Source organism: Cricetulus griseus, chromosome 4 (assembly GCF_003668045.3).
Source record: "Cricetulus griseus strain 17A/GY chromosome 4, alternate assembly CriGri-PICRH-1.0, whole genome shotgun sequence".
NCBI classification, from domain to species: Eukaryota; Metazoa; Chordata; class Mammalia; order Rodentia; family Cricetidae; genus Cricetulus; species Cricetulus griseus.
The window spans coordinates 58,051,169-58,069,486 of NC_048597.1; the positions used below are offsets into that span (position 1 = coordinate 58,051,169).

At 48.4% G+C, this 18,318-nt stretch overlaps 1 protein-coding gene across 3 annotated transcripts in view; it reads right to left on the reverse strand.

Moving 5' to 3' along the window:
* The window catches only part of Bdh1 (3-hydroxybutyrate dehydrogenase 1), a 29,814-nt gene extending 16,584 nt beyond the window's left edge, over positions 1-13,230 (reverse strand). The window contains exons 1-2 of one of the 3 annotated variants that reach the window (XM_027412881.2): positions 13,098-13,230; positions 4,061-4,180 (exon numbers count right to left, since the gene is read on the reverse strand). In XM_027412881.2, coding sequence (XP_027268682.1) covers positions 4,061-4,146 — 86 coding nt within the window. In that variant the 5' untranslated portion in view covers positions 4,147-4,180; positions 13,098-13,230. Of the gene's footprint in view, positions 1-4,060; positions 4,181-6,228; positions 6,293-11,710; positions 12,054-13,097 lie in introns of those variants that run through there. The other 2 variants (XM_035444647.1, XM_027412883.2) reach the window with 2 other exon arrangements.
* Positions 13,231-18,318: the final 5,088 nt, after the last annotated feature.

Consider the following 18,318-nt stretch of genomic DNA (forward strand, 5'->3'; position numbering starts at 1 on the left):
AGACTGTCATTCCTTGGGCCTCATCTGCCTTCTGACCACCTGAGCGGTCTAATCTTGCTTTACAGAATATCCAGAAATTGTCACTGTGCCTAGTAGGGGAATAGGGATAGAAAAGAAACAGCACATGCACTCCCATCTTTTCGGAAGTGGAAGCTCCCCTTCTAAGTAACTATTGAACCAGCATGGTAAGAGGAGGAGGCCAGGGCAGATGAGTGACTATTTTCTGCCATTTGATTTTGGTACTTTACCCATATATTACCTATTTAAACTGAAGCATTAAAATGTATTACCCAGTGGTAGCTTGCTTGTCCAAGATGCTTCAGGCCCTAGGTTCGGTCCCTGGTCTCTAAACATAGAAAAGGTGTATTAGCCACCATTCTTAAGGTTGACTAGATAGAAACAAGGTCCACTGGGAAAATCTGCTTGGGTGATGATCTGTGCTTTATTGCGGTAAGTTCTAATGTACAGATGGTTTCAAGTGAGAACAGCAGGGTCAGCCTAACCAAAACTAGGTCAAATGATGTCACCCAAAGAGAAGCAGTGTGTGCCCGTGACCCCCCTGGTGTCTCTATGAAAACAAACAAAAGAACCAGAAAGGTGCTTGTAGGAGGACTGAATTGTGTGACATTTTATATTTTATTTTATTCATTAATTGTGTGTGTGTGTGTGTGTGTGTGTGTGTGTGTGTGTGTGTGTGTATACAGTCAATCCTCTCCTACCTTTACATGGGTCCCAGGGATCAAACTGAGATCATCAGGCTAGCATGGCAAGTACTTTTACCCATGGAGCCACATCACTGGCCTATATATGACATTTTTAAAATTAACAAAAGAAGTCACAAGTGAGGTAAAGTCTTATGTCAGAGATTTGCTGCCAGATTTGTCTGTGACCCATCTTCCCATTCTCAAACATATCCAGATGTGAAAGCCACTGGGCTCTACCACTCATACCCAACTGTTGGGGGCACATTTTTACATTTCCAGGGAACTCACAGCCCCAGACCCTCTGCGCCCAACCCTGAAAGGCAGAGCCCTACAGAGTGGTGATTCAGCCTCTGACCAGCACGAAACAGCCCCAGCTAGCATAAGTGTCCTGCTAGGTTCTGCCTGGCTCTCAGCCACCTCCTCTCACCAGTGCCAGCCATGCCTCATCTGGTCAGATTTCAATTCTCTCGGTCCTTCCAGGCTTCCTACACCCAGGTGGCATCCCTGGCCTAGGACTGCTTCTCACTGTGGAGAAGCCCTTGTTCATGACCAGTTAAAGCAGAATCCCCAGGGTGTGGCCGAAGGAAACACAGCCACTCTATGCCAAGGGCCTGTGGTAGACACCACTGCTCATTTGAACACTTGTATCCAGAAACCCCAGGCCACACAGAAGAGACCTTTCAGAATAGCCAAGGTATCCACTCTGGCTCTTTCCCTTTCTTACTGGTCAGTGCTCCTAACTGTGCTATTGCTCCCATCATGAACCAGCGTTTGTGATCAGTAACTCAGCTTTCCACCAAGGGAACCACAAGTCAGTGTAATGAGTTGAATCTAGTGAGATTAGGTTTAGAAGGCAGGGTGACCCAAGTACAGTCTCACAATGACCTCTGGGGAAAAATTCAGTCAGGAATATCCAGGGTCACACAGCTGCCAAAAGTGAGTATGTAAACCTAGGGTGGATTTAAAAGAACCAGGTGAAAATGCCAGCACCCCCGGCTCCACTGTTGGATCGAAGCTATGGGTTGTTATGCTTCCTACCTGCCTGGGCAGGTCACTAGTGTAGGGTATAGGTGCCAGTGTCCTGGGTGGAGCACATCAGCAAGCCATCTACCAGTGGCACCAGTGTCTTCAGGCACAGCTAGAGACTCCTAAAACCAAAGGCTATTGGGGCCACTATGAGGAATAGATTGTCAAGTGTCATGGCAGGGGCCATAACCAGCCACCCCTTGGGAAATTTTCACCCATGAGACCCCTGCTGAGGGAGGCCTGTGACCAGTGGTGGCTGTGCATCACACTTAAAGAGAGGAACGCAGGCCAAGGAGAGACCCACTCAGGAGGGACCATATAGATGGAATAAAAGGGGACAAGCAGATGGGTACTGGATGGCATAGTGTCCCAAGAGAGGTGTGACAGTGTGAATACAGGGGTGGACCCAGGAACAAAGGGGGGCATTTACAGGAGAAAGTGTTTCCACTCACCATAAAGAAGGACTGTACATAGAGCTGTCCAAAGTCACAAGGCGTGCCGTGAGAAGTAATGACTTCCCATCAATGGATACATTCAAATTCGTCAAGGCTGGAAGGTCCTGCATCAAGGCTGCCAGGGATCAGCAGGATTCACCCTTGGGGATGACTGGAGCATGAAGCTCTTGGCGACTGAATGAATTCAGGCCAATGATTCTCCTGCGACCTTAGCACAGGTCACCCCTGTGCCAGCCTTCCTTTGCATCTGCCCTCCCTCTGGGCCTCTACTGATACCCCACCTTGGGGACACTCAGCTGTATGTGACCTGCAGGCCACAGGTCTGACACACTTGTTGTGGAGTCCTCTGGAAGTAATTCATTCTGATTCAGCTCTGCTGCCCCCCCCCACACACACACAGACACACACACACACACACCACACACACACACACACACAGACACACACACACACACACTGTGCCATTTGAAATACCAGGTAATTCATTACACACATAGTCAAGAACGTCGCTGTAGTAGTGTTTTTTCCTCCTCAAATGAACAAGAAGTGCAACTAATGCCCCACTTCCCTTTAAAGACATTTTTTTTTTTTTTTTGGTTTTTCGAGACAGGGTTTCTCAGTGTAGCTTTGGAGCCTATCCTGGCACTCGCTCTGGAGACCAGGCTGGCCTCGAACTCACAGAGATCTGCCTGCCTCTGCCTCCTGAGTGCTGGGATTAAAGGCGTGCGCCACCAACGCCCCGCTAAAGACAAGTCTTTGGTAGAAATATTTTAATTTCTTTGTTTTGATACAAGAAAATTTCAGAAATCTCTAAATACCATTTTGGAGACAGGTTTTCTATTTTTATTTTTATGTGAGTGAATGTTTTGCCTACAAATAGCATGTGCACCATGTGTGTGCAGTGACTGCAGAGGCCAGAAGAGGGTGCAAGATTCCCCCAGCTGGAGTTGGACTATCATGAGCTGCCATGTGGATGCTCCCTGGGAGCATCTGGGTCCTTTGGAAGAGCAGATAGTCCTCTAAATCACTGAGCCATCTCTCCAGGCCGAGGTTTTTCCATTTTTATGAATCACTTGCTTTAAAGGATAGAGGTGGGCGAATGACGGGGCAGTTTCACTACATCCCTCAGCAAGGCGCTAGTACAGCTTGGAGACCCTTCATTTGTAGATTCTATAGGGAAAGTGGACAGGAGGGAGGAGCCACAGGACCGAAGTCACTGGGTTCTGGCCTGCTGGGAATAGGGCATCTAAGAGACAGGAATGTCTAGAAGCCTGGGTTAAAGCAATTTTCCCTGGCAGCAGCATGGTCTGTGGAGGGAACACAGCTCTTACTAAATGTGCAGGACTTATGTCAGAGACAAAGGTGAATTCTCCTTTGGTCAAGGGTTGTACTTATGTGCAACAAAGCAGAAACCATTCAGAGTCATGAGAGCAGACTCAACAGAAGCAGAGCCGTCTAAGAAGGGTAATTTGTACCCGTGCAAACAGTGGCATGGTTCCTGCCAGATTCCCAGGCAACTGCCTGGTAAAGCCATTGGACACGGAATTTCTGATGTTGTAACATTCTTTTGTTTTTTCAATTTTTCTATAATTCTAAAAATATTTCAAATGAAGGGTTTATTTTTTTTTATTTATGCAGCCAATGGGGATCATGTATATACCAGGTGAGTGCTCTACCCCTGAGCTACACCCCCAGCACATACACAGCAGTTTATAGTACAGGAAGCTGTTCCTCTTTGCCCTGTGAGCCCTGGGAAGGCATGACTTCCAAGCACTCGGAGCCCCCTTCCCTGGGGGCTGGCAGGTACTGAGGACAGTCAGGACCCACCTGTGACAAGCCTGGTCCTCAAGTCCACCTCTTCTTTTACTTGCTTACCTTGCCCCATTCTCTCTACTACAGACACTTAGAGTTTTTCCTGGGAGTTGTGACAGGGGTCTGGAGAGACGGGCAGCCAGCATCATGTCAGCAGGTTGTAGGATGATCCACTTTGTGGCTCTGAAACACAAAACGCATGCTCAGCCTCTTGCACTCAGAAGTTTAGTCAGGAATGGCCTCTTCCTTCAGGCTGTTGAAATTAACTGACAAAGCCCTGCTCAATCTAAAGTCTCATGAGATGGAAAATCAGGAGCCAGGGTGTACCAACAGTTCACAGGACAGCCATGGATGAGTGGTCACCTATGGGTGACAGACAACACTCAACTAGACCAATGATCTTCCAGGCAGGCTATACAGTAACTACTGGAGGAAACTGACTTGGGGACATAACAGGGGAAGGGATATCTAACCTTGTGACATAACAAAATGACATCTGTAAAGTTCATGATCAAGAACTGTGCAATTGAGTTTTGTTGTTGTTGTTTGAGGCAGGGTTTCCCTGGCTATCCTGGAACTCAGTTTGCAGATCAAGCTGGCCTTGAACACACAGAGATCAGCCTGTCACTGTCCTCTGAGTTCTCGGATTAAAGGTATGCGCCACCACCACCCAGAGAGTCTTAAGAGTATAAAAAATATATTTTAAGTAAGTTTTTAATTTTATATTGGCCCACATTTGCAGCTGTCCTCAGCTGTATGTGACCTGCAGGCCACAGGTCTGACACACTTGTTGGGGAGTCCTCTGGAAGTACTATTAACCACTGAGCCACCCAGCCAGGGTGGGTCTATCTCAGCAAGCCCTATTCCCTTGTCCAAGTTTCTGAAACATCCATCTGTGGTGATGAGGACACTGGCCTTCACTCACAGTGTGTCCCCATCCTCTGCAGGTGGCTTTTGCAGCCCCACTTGGCTCAGTACTCTATTCCTCTCTCACCCCAGCAAGCCTGAGGCTCTGAGACTGAGTAAGTAGTCTATGCTCTAGACTCCAGGGCCTAGAGCATAGAGGTAGGAGCTACAAAATGAGAAGAGCAAGACTCTTCACAATAAAACACACACACAATCCAGGCAGGATAGTACATGCCTATCATCCTAGCAGAGCCCCTTTGACTTGTGTAACTTGTGTAATGTTCTTGAACTTGGTGGTGGTCTCTGAAAAGTTTCTACACCCGGATAAGCCTCTCTGCCAATGCAGCAATCCAAATCAGACCAAATCAAACCGAATTAGAAAAAGCCCACGTTTAATGGATACAGTGGTCCCGGATGGCCTTTCAGGGCCCCCACCCCACCCCCCCGAGACGAAACAGAAAGGGAGACTGGAAAAAACATGAGTCTGTTCTCTGGGGGATAGTTTAAATACCCTGTGGGAGTGGTCTTGAGTATCTGGGGAAGGGGCCATCATTTGGCAGGGCTTTCTGAGATGCAGCAGGCTTTGGAGGGAGATGGAGAAGGAGGCTTGGGTAGAACCTCCACCATAACATTCCAGACTCTTTGGATATGGATGCCAGGGGCCGGGGTGAAGCTTCCACCTTAACAGTCCCTTCTCTTTCTACAAGCCACTCCCATTCTGAGAACTTTGGCTAGAAAGTTCTTCCCTCTAACAGCCAGAGGGAAGCCATGCTTCCTTCCTTGTCTACCTATGCCTGCTGTGCGGGCCTCTACCTCCCGTTCAACACTGCCTAATTTGCTGGCTTCCCGACAGTGTCTCCGGCATGTCTGGTGAAGCGGTTCCCTCCAGTCTCAGAGCCCTTGGCCATTGCTCTCCCTCTTAATGGATGGCTGAGGCTGGGAGGGATCTTCTGTCCCTTCAGCCTTTGGAGTGGCTGCTATTCATTACCTGTGGTGATTTGAATATGGTTGTCCCCTAGAAAACACCTGTTGAAATGTAGGGGGAGGAGGCTAGCGATGGAATCTATGTCTTCACACAGTTAGCAATATTCTTCTACTGAGCTATCCCCCAAGTCAATCAGATTAGTATCTGACTGTCGTCGTCGAGGCAGTGACACATGGGGTAACTAGGAAGTGGGCACAGTGGAAGGAGGACCAACTTCAGCAACAGAGAAAACGCAAGGCCACTCGAGCTTATGAGTGGGTATAAGAAAATAAGACCAAAACTGAAACAAACAAAGGTGATTGGGAGCCAGGCATGGTGGTACCTACATCTCAACACTTACGAGCTGAGGCAGGAGGAACACACATTTGAACAGGAGCCTGGGCTTCACGAGCAGCTCTTCCTGTCTTTATACAACAACAACAAAAAAAGTGGTTTAGTAATTAGGGACATTAGTGCTGGTCCTCAGAGAGATGTAACTCTCCCGGGGATGGATGAGTTACTGTAAAAGCAGGTTGTTATGAAGCAACCAATCCTTCTGCTACATTCTGCCACATACAAACCAGCCCCCACCCCACTCCACCCCCCACTCCACCCCCAACTCCACCCCCCACTCCACCCCCACTCCACCCCCACTCCACCCCCCACTCCACCCCAGTTGTGCTTTGAACAGCATGGGGCCCTCAATGGAAGCTGAGCACAAGCCCTGTGCATTGGACTTCTCAAACTAAACCTCTTTTCGGTAAAAGTGTGGCTCTCAGGTATTCTGTTACAGCCACAGAACCATGCAAGTCACTACTCCTTTTTAAGGAGCTCCCAAGCAACACACAGCATGACCCTGTAGGGCCACTTTCTTTAATGCCCACTCTATCCTGCTTATTTACTTAATTTCTCTCTAAGGACAAAATCTCCTGAGACCAGAGGACTTGCACATCTTGTTGGCCATTTTCAGTAACCATGGTCTCATCTTTACAGGAGGCCGTGTGCTGAACAGCTGGCTGAACACACACATCTCCACCTTCTCCCACCACAACTGAAGCCAGCTCCTAGGTAACTTCAAGCACAGTCTATAATTAAGAACCTTCCCCAGCCCTTGGCTCAATGCCTGCACAAGAGAATGAATGCCTCAATATAGCCTCCAAATAGAGGGTTGCTCTCAACTTAGTTTCCCTTAGAGTCAGCAAAATGTGAAGTGTTATAGTCAAAATAGCTTAAAGCACATACCAACTCAGGCCTTTGAATTAGGCCTATTTACAATGTGGTCTCTCCAGAGTACACAGAGCAGTAGACATTTACATCTGAAGGCAGGGCCTTTACATCTGAAGCAAGTGCTTTGTGGATGGTCTGGGTCTATGGAACACAGTGTATTGAGGTATACCTGAGGACTTTTCCCACTTGGCTGTTGCTATCTTTATGCCTCAGGCTGGATTTCACTCTCTGTAAAAGAACAGGAAGTTTTCTCTTGGGTCTGCCTTAGGTTGGGGAACAGAAATAGCCACAGGAAGTAGGTGGTGCCAGAAAAAGGAAGATCTCATAAGGGCTAGGGGCTCCTTTGGCCTTGAAACTCAAGCACCACAGTAAAAGGGCAAAAGGGTCTGACTGGGAGAGACCAAATCCATAGGATGTTGTCACAAAATAAAGATGCTAAGAAAACTTGGGTCTCCTCTCAAGAGCACCCCCTTCTATGTCAATGCATCTGTGGGAAACCCAAGATGAACCCATTTCTCCTCCCATTTCAAAGGAGTCCAAATCAAGACCCAGGCACCTTTAATCCCAGCACTCAGGAGGCAGAGGCAGGCAGATGTCTGTGAGTTTGAAGCCAGCCTGGTCTATGGAGTGAGTTCCAGGACAGCCAAGGCTACAGAGAAACCCTGTCTCAAAAAAAAAGAAAAGAAAGAGAGAGAAGGAGGAAGAGTGCAAATCAGCCTCAAGGGGTGATGACTTGTGACATGGCCACTAGGAGAGGGCAGCTAAGCAAGAACCATCTCTGTAACCATATGCACATATCCTTGTTGGGCTACTGGGGCTACCCTTGTTGCACTGAAATTGAGTTACTCGAAGACACCATAGCCGCCTGCTTTCCAGATCTCCCCTAACCCCATCAGGGTAAGTCATTCTCAGAAGAGGAAAGGCATCTGCAGGGGCAGGAATACTAAAGGCAGACATTGGGCAGGAAAGACTCAATGCTCTGGGTAGGATGTGTAGATGGGCCTTTGGCACTGTAGCACAGGAGAGGAGAGCCCTGTCCCACAGAGGACGACAAGCCGAATCCTCTACAGGTACCCTGCATTGAAGTTCCCAAGACAGCAAACATCTGTCAGAGGCCAAAGTCCAACACTGGCAGCCTACTGCTAAATTTGGCCACCCCAGAGTTTTCACTTTCCTTACATTTTCTCTATTATTCGCTTCAGTCCAATGGTTTGTTGTGTTTTCTTTCGTTTTGTTTGGGGTACTAGATATTGAACCCAGGGCCCTGCACATGCTATGCCCATGCTCTATCACTGAGCCACCACCCCCCAGCCCCGTTAAAAGTCAAGCAGAGCTATGCTTGAAGCCAATAAAAACATTTTGCAAGTTCTATCTTAACACTACCGTGTCACTTTTTTTAATTTGCCTGAACACTACATGGAGTTTGAGTTATAAGATCCGACACCAGAAAGACATAAGACAAAGACATTTTCCTTCTAATTATTTAGTAGTTTTGTTTGGTCTGGCCACAGGTAATGAGAGTTTCCCAGAAGTCATGCCAAAGGGGCAGGCAATATGTACCGGTGGTGGTGCATGCCTTTAATCCCAGCACTTGGGAGACAGATGGAGGCAGATCTCTGTGAGTTTGAGGCCAGACTGGTCACAGAGAGGGTTCCAGGACAGCCAGGGTTACACAAAGAAACCCTGCCTTGAAAAACCAAAAAGTAAAAGAGTAAAACCCTTTGTCCTTTGAGAGAAAATCTGGACAGGAAGCTGATAGTATTATACAGGAAATTGGATGGTACACACACACACACACACACACACACACACACACACACACTCTCACCATACTTCTAGCCAAATGCAGACATAACTCACAACAAATCTCAATGGAGTCAATAAAGCCAAGGATTTAGCTGCACAGCCCAGTTTTGCAGAGACACACCTAACACTGGCACCTCAATCTGCCCAAGAAACGAATTACCAAATGGTAGTCAATGTAGTATGTCTATTCTGTCAACCCCCTCTTCTCACACTTGCTCCAGCCCATAGGATTCAGTCTCCACAGCTGTAGCTGCACAGAGAGATGGCCTGACCCTTGACCCTGGATAGAAGATGACCCCTAGGAAAGAATGAAAACCAGCCTCTATGTGTAACGATAAATCTTTCTGCCAAGCTGCCCAAGCCCCACTGCCACGTGGTTGCTCAAAATAACACAGAGTCTTATATTAGGTACGATGCTGCTGGCCAATGACTAGAATTTCTTATCTGCTAGCTCAGTCTTAAGTATCAACCATAATCATTAATCTATATATTTTATAAGACTTATCTTATTGAGAATGCTGGTGGCAAGTGTCCTGTCTTCCCGGGCTCACAGGGCGGCTCCACAGAAAGAGCAAGAGAGTGATTTCCTGCTTGTCCCTGCTTATATTCTGAGTCTGCCTGCTATGTCACTTCCTGCCTGTATCACAAGACTTATTTTTACTACATTTCCAAGAATCCTCCTTGACTCCTAGTCCTGCCTAACTTGCTTCCTCATTGGCCAACAGTACTTTATTCAACAACCAATAAGATAAACATACAGAGAAGGACCTAATATAAGTCGCAGAATTGTACCTAATATAAGTCTCTGTGTGTTATTTTGACCACCCACGTGGCGGTGGGGCTCGGGCACCTTGGCAGAAAGATTTATTGTTACATCTATGAGCTGGAGACCTAAGACCTGCTGATGATACATAGCTGAAGGTAGATTCTGCTGAACACTTATCATTAATTATTCATGTGCCTCACTGTTGACCTTATAATGACAAGGTAACATATGCCTCCCTTGCTCTATCACTCATCTGTGCTTCCCCAAGAGAAAATGTTACCAGAGATGTCAAAATCACTATAACTATAATAGCCAGACTAAGAGAATATTCAATGCCAGGGAGAACACGGCTTGCCTGTGAAGGGCAAGACCAACTACTGGTGCTATCCCAGGGCTCCACTCCCAGTCTGTTCTTAACATATGGTGAGCTTTCATAGCTGTATCATCTACATTCTGTCAACATGCTAAGGTTTATTTCTAGCTCAGCCTTTGCCCTAAACTCCAGCCTTAGGTATACAACTGTCCCTTTGAAAGTTTTATTGGGTATGCCAAGTTTAACTTGTCCCAAGTGTGCTTGTGTTCTGATTTCCTGAACATTCTACAGCACAGCTGTTGGCAAATCTTACTGACATCACCTTCACAAGCTAGCTAGGATCCACTGTCATCTAAGCCTTCGTCCCTCCTTGCCTGGATTTTTGCAACAGCTTCCCAAGCAGGCTCTTTGAGTCCACCAAGGTCTCCATGCAGGCTGCTTCAGTCCTGTAAAATATGTATCATACCAGCTCACTCTTGCATCTAATTCCAAGCCCAAATTTATATAGACTGCCTAAAACCCAGCATGATCTTGGCCCCATTGTCCTTTTAACCTCATCTCTGTTCACTGTGTCTTGGTCACAGTGGCCTTCTTGCTGTCACTACATTTCCTGGCACACTGCAGTGTCAGGGTCACGGCTCTTGTCCCTCTGCCTGGAAACTCTTCATAAGATAGAGTGCTCTCTCAACTCAGTCCTTCACTCCGACACCCCAAACCAGCCCGGCAATTTCTCTGTCCCCGTCCTTGCTTCCAATTTTTGCTTTCCTTCTTGGTACCTCACTATGATTTATTTCTATCTTACCTGCATCTTTGAGTCTTATTCAACTGCAAGCTCTTGGAGTACTGGGGATTCCTACAGCAGTGCCCTGCACACCCAAGACCTATAGTTGAGTGAATTAAGAAGGTTTTAAGCCAGGCATGGTGGCCCATGCCTTTAATCCCAGCACTTGGGAGATATACTAGTCCTTGTCTGTCACTTTGTTCTTCGAACCATGATAGAACCAGGGCCAATTAATTGACTGACCACTGCATTGGAACTGTCTATTGGGGCCTGATCAGCAAATACACAATTTTAGTCAATGACTCCCCTCTCCCTGAATCAACAGTAAATATTTCAGCAGTGAGAGGTGGGGCCCCTGAGCCCCTCCTCTATACATGCCTGGCTTTAGAGGAGCTAATTTTCAATCCATCTGTGTAGGCACCCATAGCAGCTGTGTTCTTTCTTACCAGTTCTTACTAAATCATTTGCTAGATGATCACTCTTAATTTCTGTGCCTCCCTTATCCTATACCAAATCGAATCTACTTCACATCTAACCGGTACGAATAACACCTCCTCCAAGCTACCTTTCCTGTAAAACTCGATCTCCCAATAGGGACTGCAATCCCAGCTACTCAGGAAGTTGAGGCAGGGAGCGGGAGGGGGGACCAGTCAAGGCCTTCCTAGGCTATATGAAATCCAAGGTCAGTCCAAGTAACTTAGTGGGACATCATCTCAAAATAACAAAAATCAGGTTGAGGATATAGCTTGGTGGTAAACTTATCTGTCATTCATGAAGCCTTAGCTTCAGTCCTCCTCTCGGGGTGGGGGTGGCAGAACAAAACAAACAAACCTCTCCCTCTTTTCCCAGTCTCCCTCTGGACTTCTCTAATTGCAGTCACCCAATGGGGGTATGTTGGAGATAGTTCTGTTCATAACTACTCACAAGGCCTAGCTAACCATCGGTCCTACCTGCACGGTAAGCACCCCACGAACAGGACGGCGAATCACTGACTTTTGTGTTGTTTACAAATCATGAACGATATATTTATGTCTCCATTCAACTTCCTGGCCTGCTAGGCTGTATATGCCCAGTGCTTCAGGATGAATCTGATGTCGAAAGAAAGGCATTTGCTGCGTCACAAAGGGTCCTGGTAAGAAAAAGCCTCTGCAGCTCTTCCAAGTGGGATCCTCTGGGCAAAAGTGACCCTGCACCTGCTGACTATGGGCTGACTTTGGCTCACTGGCTGGAAAAACATGCGATGAGTATTACGCCGCCTCCTCTTGGAAGGGGCAGCCGCCGGCGTAGGGAAAAGGACGTCGGGGCCCCACCCAGATGCGCGAACCCACGCAATCTCGGTGCCCTCCAGCTTGCAAAGGGTTCCATAGAGTCGCGAAGGCGCCTCCTCCTCCCCACCACGCCCGACGTCGCTGTGGACCTCACAGCCAATCCCAGAGCCGCGGTTCCTTGCAGAGGGCAAGAGGGCGGGGACCAAAGGGGGCTCGGCCAAAGCTGCGCTCCCATTGGCTGAGGCGGCTACCTAGACAAAGCCTCTCTGTCCTCCAGACGCTGAGCTGGGGTGGCTTCGAGCCTGGGCTTGCCAGGAGCCCTGCAGCTCTGCCAACCCCAGCCTACATCTGCAACGCCGCCACCTTGCCTGGACCTCCTCCTCGCCCAGCACCGAGGCCCATCCATTCTCCAGTAAGCCCGGCTCCGCTCGCGCTCAAGCGGCTGGGTCCGCCGCCTCGCTACTGTTCAGCATCCTTTCCGAGCGCAGCAAGCACGGAGGATGCGCTGCCAAAACCCGGAGAACAGAGCCTAGAGGAGGCCACGGGAGGAAGGGTGGGGGTGGACGTAGGGCAAGGTCGGGAGATGGGTCACGACCGTGCAGTGTCTACAGCCCAGGCCAGGATAGACGAGTGGCTTCGATCTAGGCTCGGCCTTAGACTACGAAGTGACCTTGGGCCAGTTCCTTCCATTCCTGGGGCCTCAGTTCCTTTCTGTGAAATTGCGCGGGCATTGAACGATGAGTGCCAAGGGTTTCACCTAGGGGCCACTAGGCCGCGTGATCAACCCCAGGCCTCCCGTTGGCGATAATAAAGGACCTTGTTCCTGGAGGCGCGCACGGAGGAAGCGGGAAGCAGGCAGAGGGTGGCAGGTGCAGACCACCGGGGGCCGAGACAAGGAGATCAGTCTGGTTCCTCTTCGGCCGCAGGGCTGTCTAGAGGACACGATGTCCCTTCCCCACCCTCATTCCAAGGACCCGGCTCCGGAGCCGCGCCGGGTCAACCCAAACCAAGCAGATGGCGCTGGCGTGCAGCACCCCAGTTATGACGATGAAGACCCTCCCTCTCTTACCCTAAGGCGACCCGGCAGGGGGCTCCACGGCAAGGGCTGGGCTGTGCAGGTGCTCTCACTTCTGGCTTGGAGTTGGCGTCCCAGCCCTGTTTACCAGGGCACTCTCCGACCCCTAAAACTGCGGCCTCCTGCCTCTGACACCCGGATGTGCCTTACACACTCCGGTGCGTGCGTTAGGGCTGCGCCGGGCGGGGCCCGACGGCAGACAGCGCGGAGGCGGGGAGAGAGCTCGGGCGCAGCCTCCTTCGCCCTCTTAGGCCAGCTCGCTCTGCTCCAGCCGAGGGTGCCCCTAGTCTCTAGACACCCGGAGATAAACTTGCTCTTGCCGGTTCACCCCAACCCAAGCCTGATACAGATCTCTGCTGCCATCTGATCTCTTCCTGGACCCTGAGTGGAGCAGGGAGGCAGAAAGTGAGCGGTTTCAGCCCCTACCCCACCCGCAAAGCAGGGGAGAAAAGTGCGGCTCCAGGAAGCAAAGAAAGCCCGCGGAGGACAAAACTCCTTCCAGGTCTTTCGTGGGTCTGGTGTCTTTAAAACTCACCACCGGAGCTAAATGGTTAGTTGGTTGACTTTTAAGTGACATTTAAAATTTGTCCCCTGAGGTTCTTTAAGGTATGGCAGCTTCCCAAGGTTTCAACAGTAGGACACATCTGCGTGTGGTCGGCGGCGACTCTCCTCACACCCCACTACCACGAGACACCTGTTTCCAGGATGAGAAACAAGCTGAGAGAAGATGCCAGGCTCTGTTAGTGATGGAGCTATATTTAGATAAATTACTTAAGGGCTGCACAGAAAGCGACTGACTAGGGAGGGGAACGCCCAAGGGAAGAGCCCGGGCGATGGCGGGGAGGGGGGAAGGGGGCTTTAAGGAAACCTGCCATCCCCGTCCCTGGATCTTCTTGAGGGCTGAGGCTATGCTCCTTTTTTATGCCCCCCCCGCCCCGTTTGGCACCCAGTGCAATGAAAACCGTGAGAATCCTGAAAAGAGAACGCCTTGGTTTGCTGTGCCCATTTCCCAGACTCAAAGACAGTGTTTTTCAGTGACTCAGAATGGCTCTTAGTAGATGGTTCTATAACCCATAACAGTAAATCCCTATACTGTAACTCAGGCATGGTGGTGGACCCCTTTAATCCCAGCACCAGGGAGAGACGGACAGATCTATAGAGTTCCAGGACGGCCAGGGCTACACGGGGAAATCTGTCTCAAAAAATAAAAACAAAAAACAAAACTATAATCATATAATCATTATAAAAATCTATAATCATTATAGCATAATGTGGCACCAGGTTACACTTTGAGGATTATGTTGTGCTGGAAAAGAATATTCCCATCTAGGAGAACTGGAGATTCTAACTTGGGACTTGGGACTAAGAATTATGTATAAAGATTACAGAAGACTCAATTTGATATTACCTTATTACCCCTAGTGGCTGGCTTTGGAATTTTTCCAGCCGAGCTTTGAGGATGTGTAGCCTGAGAAGCCCTGGACTCTGATTTATCTGTCCCTCTGGGCTTCACCATATACCTGTCACAGCACTCTGGGATGGATGCAGCAACCCACTGCTCTGACACAGGATAAGCTTTCAAGTGTAAAAGAGTCAACACCTTCTGTCATCTCTGACCAATATTCCTCCCCTGAGACACAATCTGCCCCTCATTATCCCCTCAGCAGTACTGAAGTGAGTCTTGTGTACTTCCATGGGGTGGGTGGTAGTGAGCAACGTGACCGACTCAATAGCACACCCTTTCTCTCTCCATCCTCCCATGTGACTATAGCCAGCCATGCCTATTCCTGAACATTCCTTATGGAGCTTGGAAATGATTCCCAATAGTTGACTAGGTGAATGTCCTGTTTGCTGTGATAATGACATGGAGAGCAGTCTTCTTCCCACACATTATCAGACCACATGCATGAGTTACCATACTCAACTACTGGATTTGAAACCACAGAGGACCCCCAAGATGTTGGTACCCACGGACAGTTCACCAGCACCAGGCTACTCTGAGAAGCCTCACCCACCGGGATACTGCCATCTAGTAAGCAGAGCCATCCCAAGCCTTTCAAAGTCTCTGGCCAAGCCATCTCCCCAAGAACTTATAGAAAGGTATGCTTTGAGCTCTTGTTAGACTCTCTATGAACAGAGGCTACCTCCATTCCAAGGGAACTGCTTGGCTCTCAAAAATGGGACCTAAATTAAGCAGAAACAGTGTGGTTAATGTATCTTGTCTATAGAATGTATTCCCTGTGAGATTTTCTTCTCCCCACTTAATATATATATATATATAGATAGATAGATAGATAGGAGATAGATAGATAGATAGATAGATAGATAGATAGATAGATATAGATAGGATAGATAGATAGGATAGATCAGATAGATAGATAGATAGATAGATAGATAGATAGATAGATAGATAGATAGGGTCTCACTGTGTGGTCCTGCCTGGCATGGAACTCTCTTTGTAGACCAGACTGGCCTCGAATTCACAGAGCTCTGTCTACCTCTGCCTCCCAAGTGCTGGGATTAAAGGTACATCACCACACTTGGCTCTTCTCCCCCTTTTTAAACATTGTAAAAAGAAAACTCCGTATGGCAGTAAGCCATGTAATTAGTGAAAACATTCTTTTGTCACCCCATTAACCATATAAAGGAGATTTGCCCCCCCCAAATAAGCCATCTGTATACACATCCTCTTCAGGTTCTGCTTGGGGTGAGGTGCAAGGGGGGTCACACAGATGAAGAGAATGGCAGCTCCGAAGAGGCATTCTAGCCCTGTTTCAGGCCTCTTTCAACAGACCATTCCCAACCCTGCTAATGAACTGGTTTGTTGGGTTTGAGATTTCATGCCTTCATTTCCCAAATTCCCTTCCCTTGAGGGCATCACTAAACTGAAACAAGCAGGAAATGGCGACTCCCCAGAGAAAGCCTCTGAGTAGGTCAGAGTAAGACTGAGCTCCACCCCATCTCAAGTCGTTCTGTCTTCCAATACAGTTCTGCCTTCCAATTTGGAAACTGGAGAAAAGGCCTGGCTGTGACTCTGAACACATGAAGCAGAAACTGTGGGAACCAGGTCACTCTAGACAAGACTGGTGCCAAGATTCCCTCTCTCCTGCACCTCACTGCCCAGACGCGGGGCCTGGGGCCAGACCCTTTAGCAGCTGTGCATTTCGCCAGAACCCCCAGAGGGCGCTATTGCAAGTAACCAACATAGGTTTGGGAGGGGAAAAAATCTTTGCCATTTAGGGATTCTGAGAAGTGTGCGAGAGCTGAGTCATCAGCGGTCCTACTGTAAGTCTTCTGAAAGAGGGATACAGACATACTGTGAGAGTAGGGAGTGTGGCGCTAGGGAGAAGTTTCATAGAAGAATCAGTTTACTGAAAGATAAAAACTCAGAAAAACTGCCACACCTAAGTCTCCTGCCTAGTCAGGGTCTCATCATCCCTTAGTTCATATCCCTCCCTTTTCTGGACCCTGCCCTACTCAGGCTACACTCGGTCCTGTGTGCTCTGCTCCCCGCTGGTAGTGGAGAACGCAGCATCTGGTTGGTGCAAACTAAACCCTGCCCTTTAGTCCCCTCCCAAGTACTGCAACTCTGATGAGATCCGATGGGGCTAGGAAACAAAAGTACCGTCTGCTACCCCAGATCCCATAGACTTTTTGTTTTGATGCAACTGGGTTTTTCTTTTAAACTGGAGGCCTGGGGAGATGGCACCAGTGGGCAAAAGCCAAAGCCATGCAAACGGGATGACCAAGTTCAACGCCCCCGACCCACATACAAAATCAAATGTGGTTGAGCTTCTGTAATCCCAGCACTCCTCTTATCAAGACCGCAGAGGCGGGAAATTTTCTAGAAGCTCATGGAGCAGCTAGATAGGAATATGCTGCTCAGAAACAGAAACGAAACAGAGATCCTGCCTCATGGTAGAGGTGAGACTCTGAAAAGTTGATCTCTAGACAAGTGTATACACACACACAGAGAGAGAGAGAGAGAGAGAGAGAGAGAGAGAGAAAGGGAGGGAGGGAGGGAGGGAGGGAGGGAGGGAGGGAGGGAGAGGGAGAGAGAGAGAGAGGAGAGAGGAGAGAGGAGAGAGGAGAGAGGAGAGAGGAGAGAGGAGAGAGGAGAGAGGAGAGAGGAGAGAGAGGAGACTCTAATAAAAAGAGAGACCTTTAATCTTAAGAATTTTGGGGTTTTGTTTTTAGATTTATTATGTAGTGTTCTATCTGCATATATGCAGTCTAGAAGGGGGTGCCAGATCTCACTACAAATGGTTTTGGGCCACCATGTGGTTGCTAGGAATTGAACTCAGGACCTTTGGAAGAACATCCAGTGCTCTTAACCTCTGAGCCATCTCTCCAGCCCAAATCTTATGAATTTTATAAGTACCAAGTGCTTGTTCCATAATTGTAGTGAAGACAAAAATCTCCATAAATCTGTTTCTGAATCAAGGTGTTCGGTCAGCAGTAAGTGTGTTGGGGAGAGACCTTGACAGCTGATCAAAGAGGTTGTTGTTGTCAAAGAGAACTGAAGGGGGCTTCCCATCCCAAGTGAAAGCAAACTGTGTGTGGCTGATGGGAGTTGGGGGGGGGGAGGGGGGAGAAGGGATGGAATCCAGCAAGGTGCACATACACACACCTCCTTTCTGACTGAGGTTTGGATATCTGGGCTTTTAAAGGAATTTCAGTTCTGGAAATTGAGCCCAAGGCCTTGGGCACATAAGGCAAGTGCTCTACCACTGAGATACCACCTCCCAGCCCTTTCCTGTTTCCTGACTAGCATTTTGTGGAGTTGGGGGTATATTGTTTTCAAATCTAATCAAGCTCTTTTGGAGTCATTGATTTTTTTTTTTCTTGAGTTCTAACTCCAGAGCCCAGGCTGGCCTGGAACCAGCATTCCTTTTGTCTAAGTATTGTGAGTGCTGGGGTTACAGGTGTGTGCCATCATCCTGGGCTTTATTGGAATCTCTGAAAAGGAGCCAGTACAAGCATATAATAAAAAACAGTTGTGCCTCTGACTCCGACCACCACACCCCAAACAGCAAACCGTAAAATTCATTCAGCTTGCAGACACTAAGCTATAATGCCCTGAGAATTGTGCTGTTTTTGAAATTCGATGAACCAGTGAGGAGAGCCTGCCTTCCATTATACTTAGCATTTTCAATAAACTATAACACTTGGTGGGTTATCACTGTGCCAACCACTGTGCCAAGCACCTACCGAG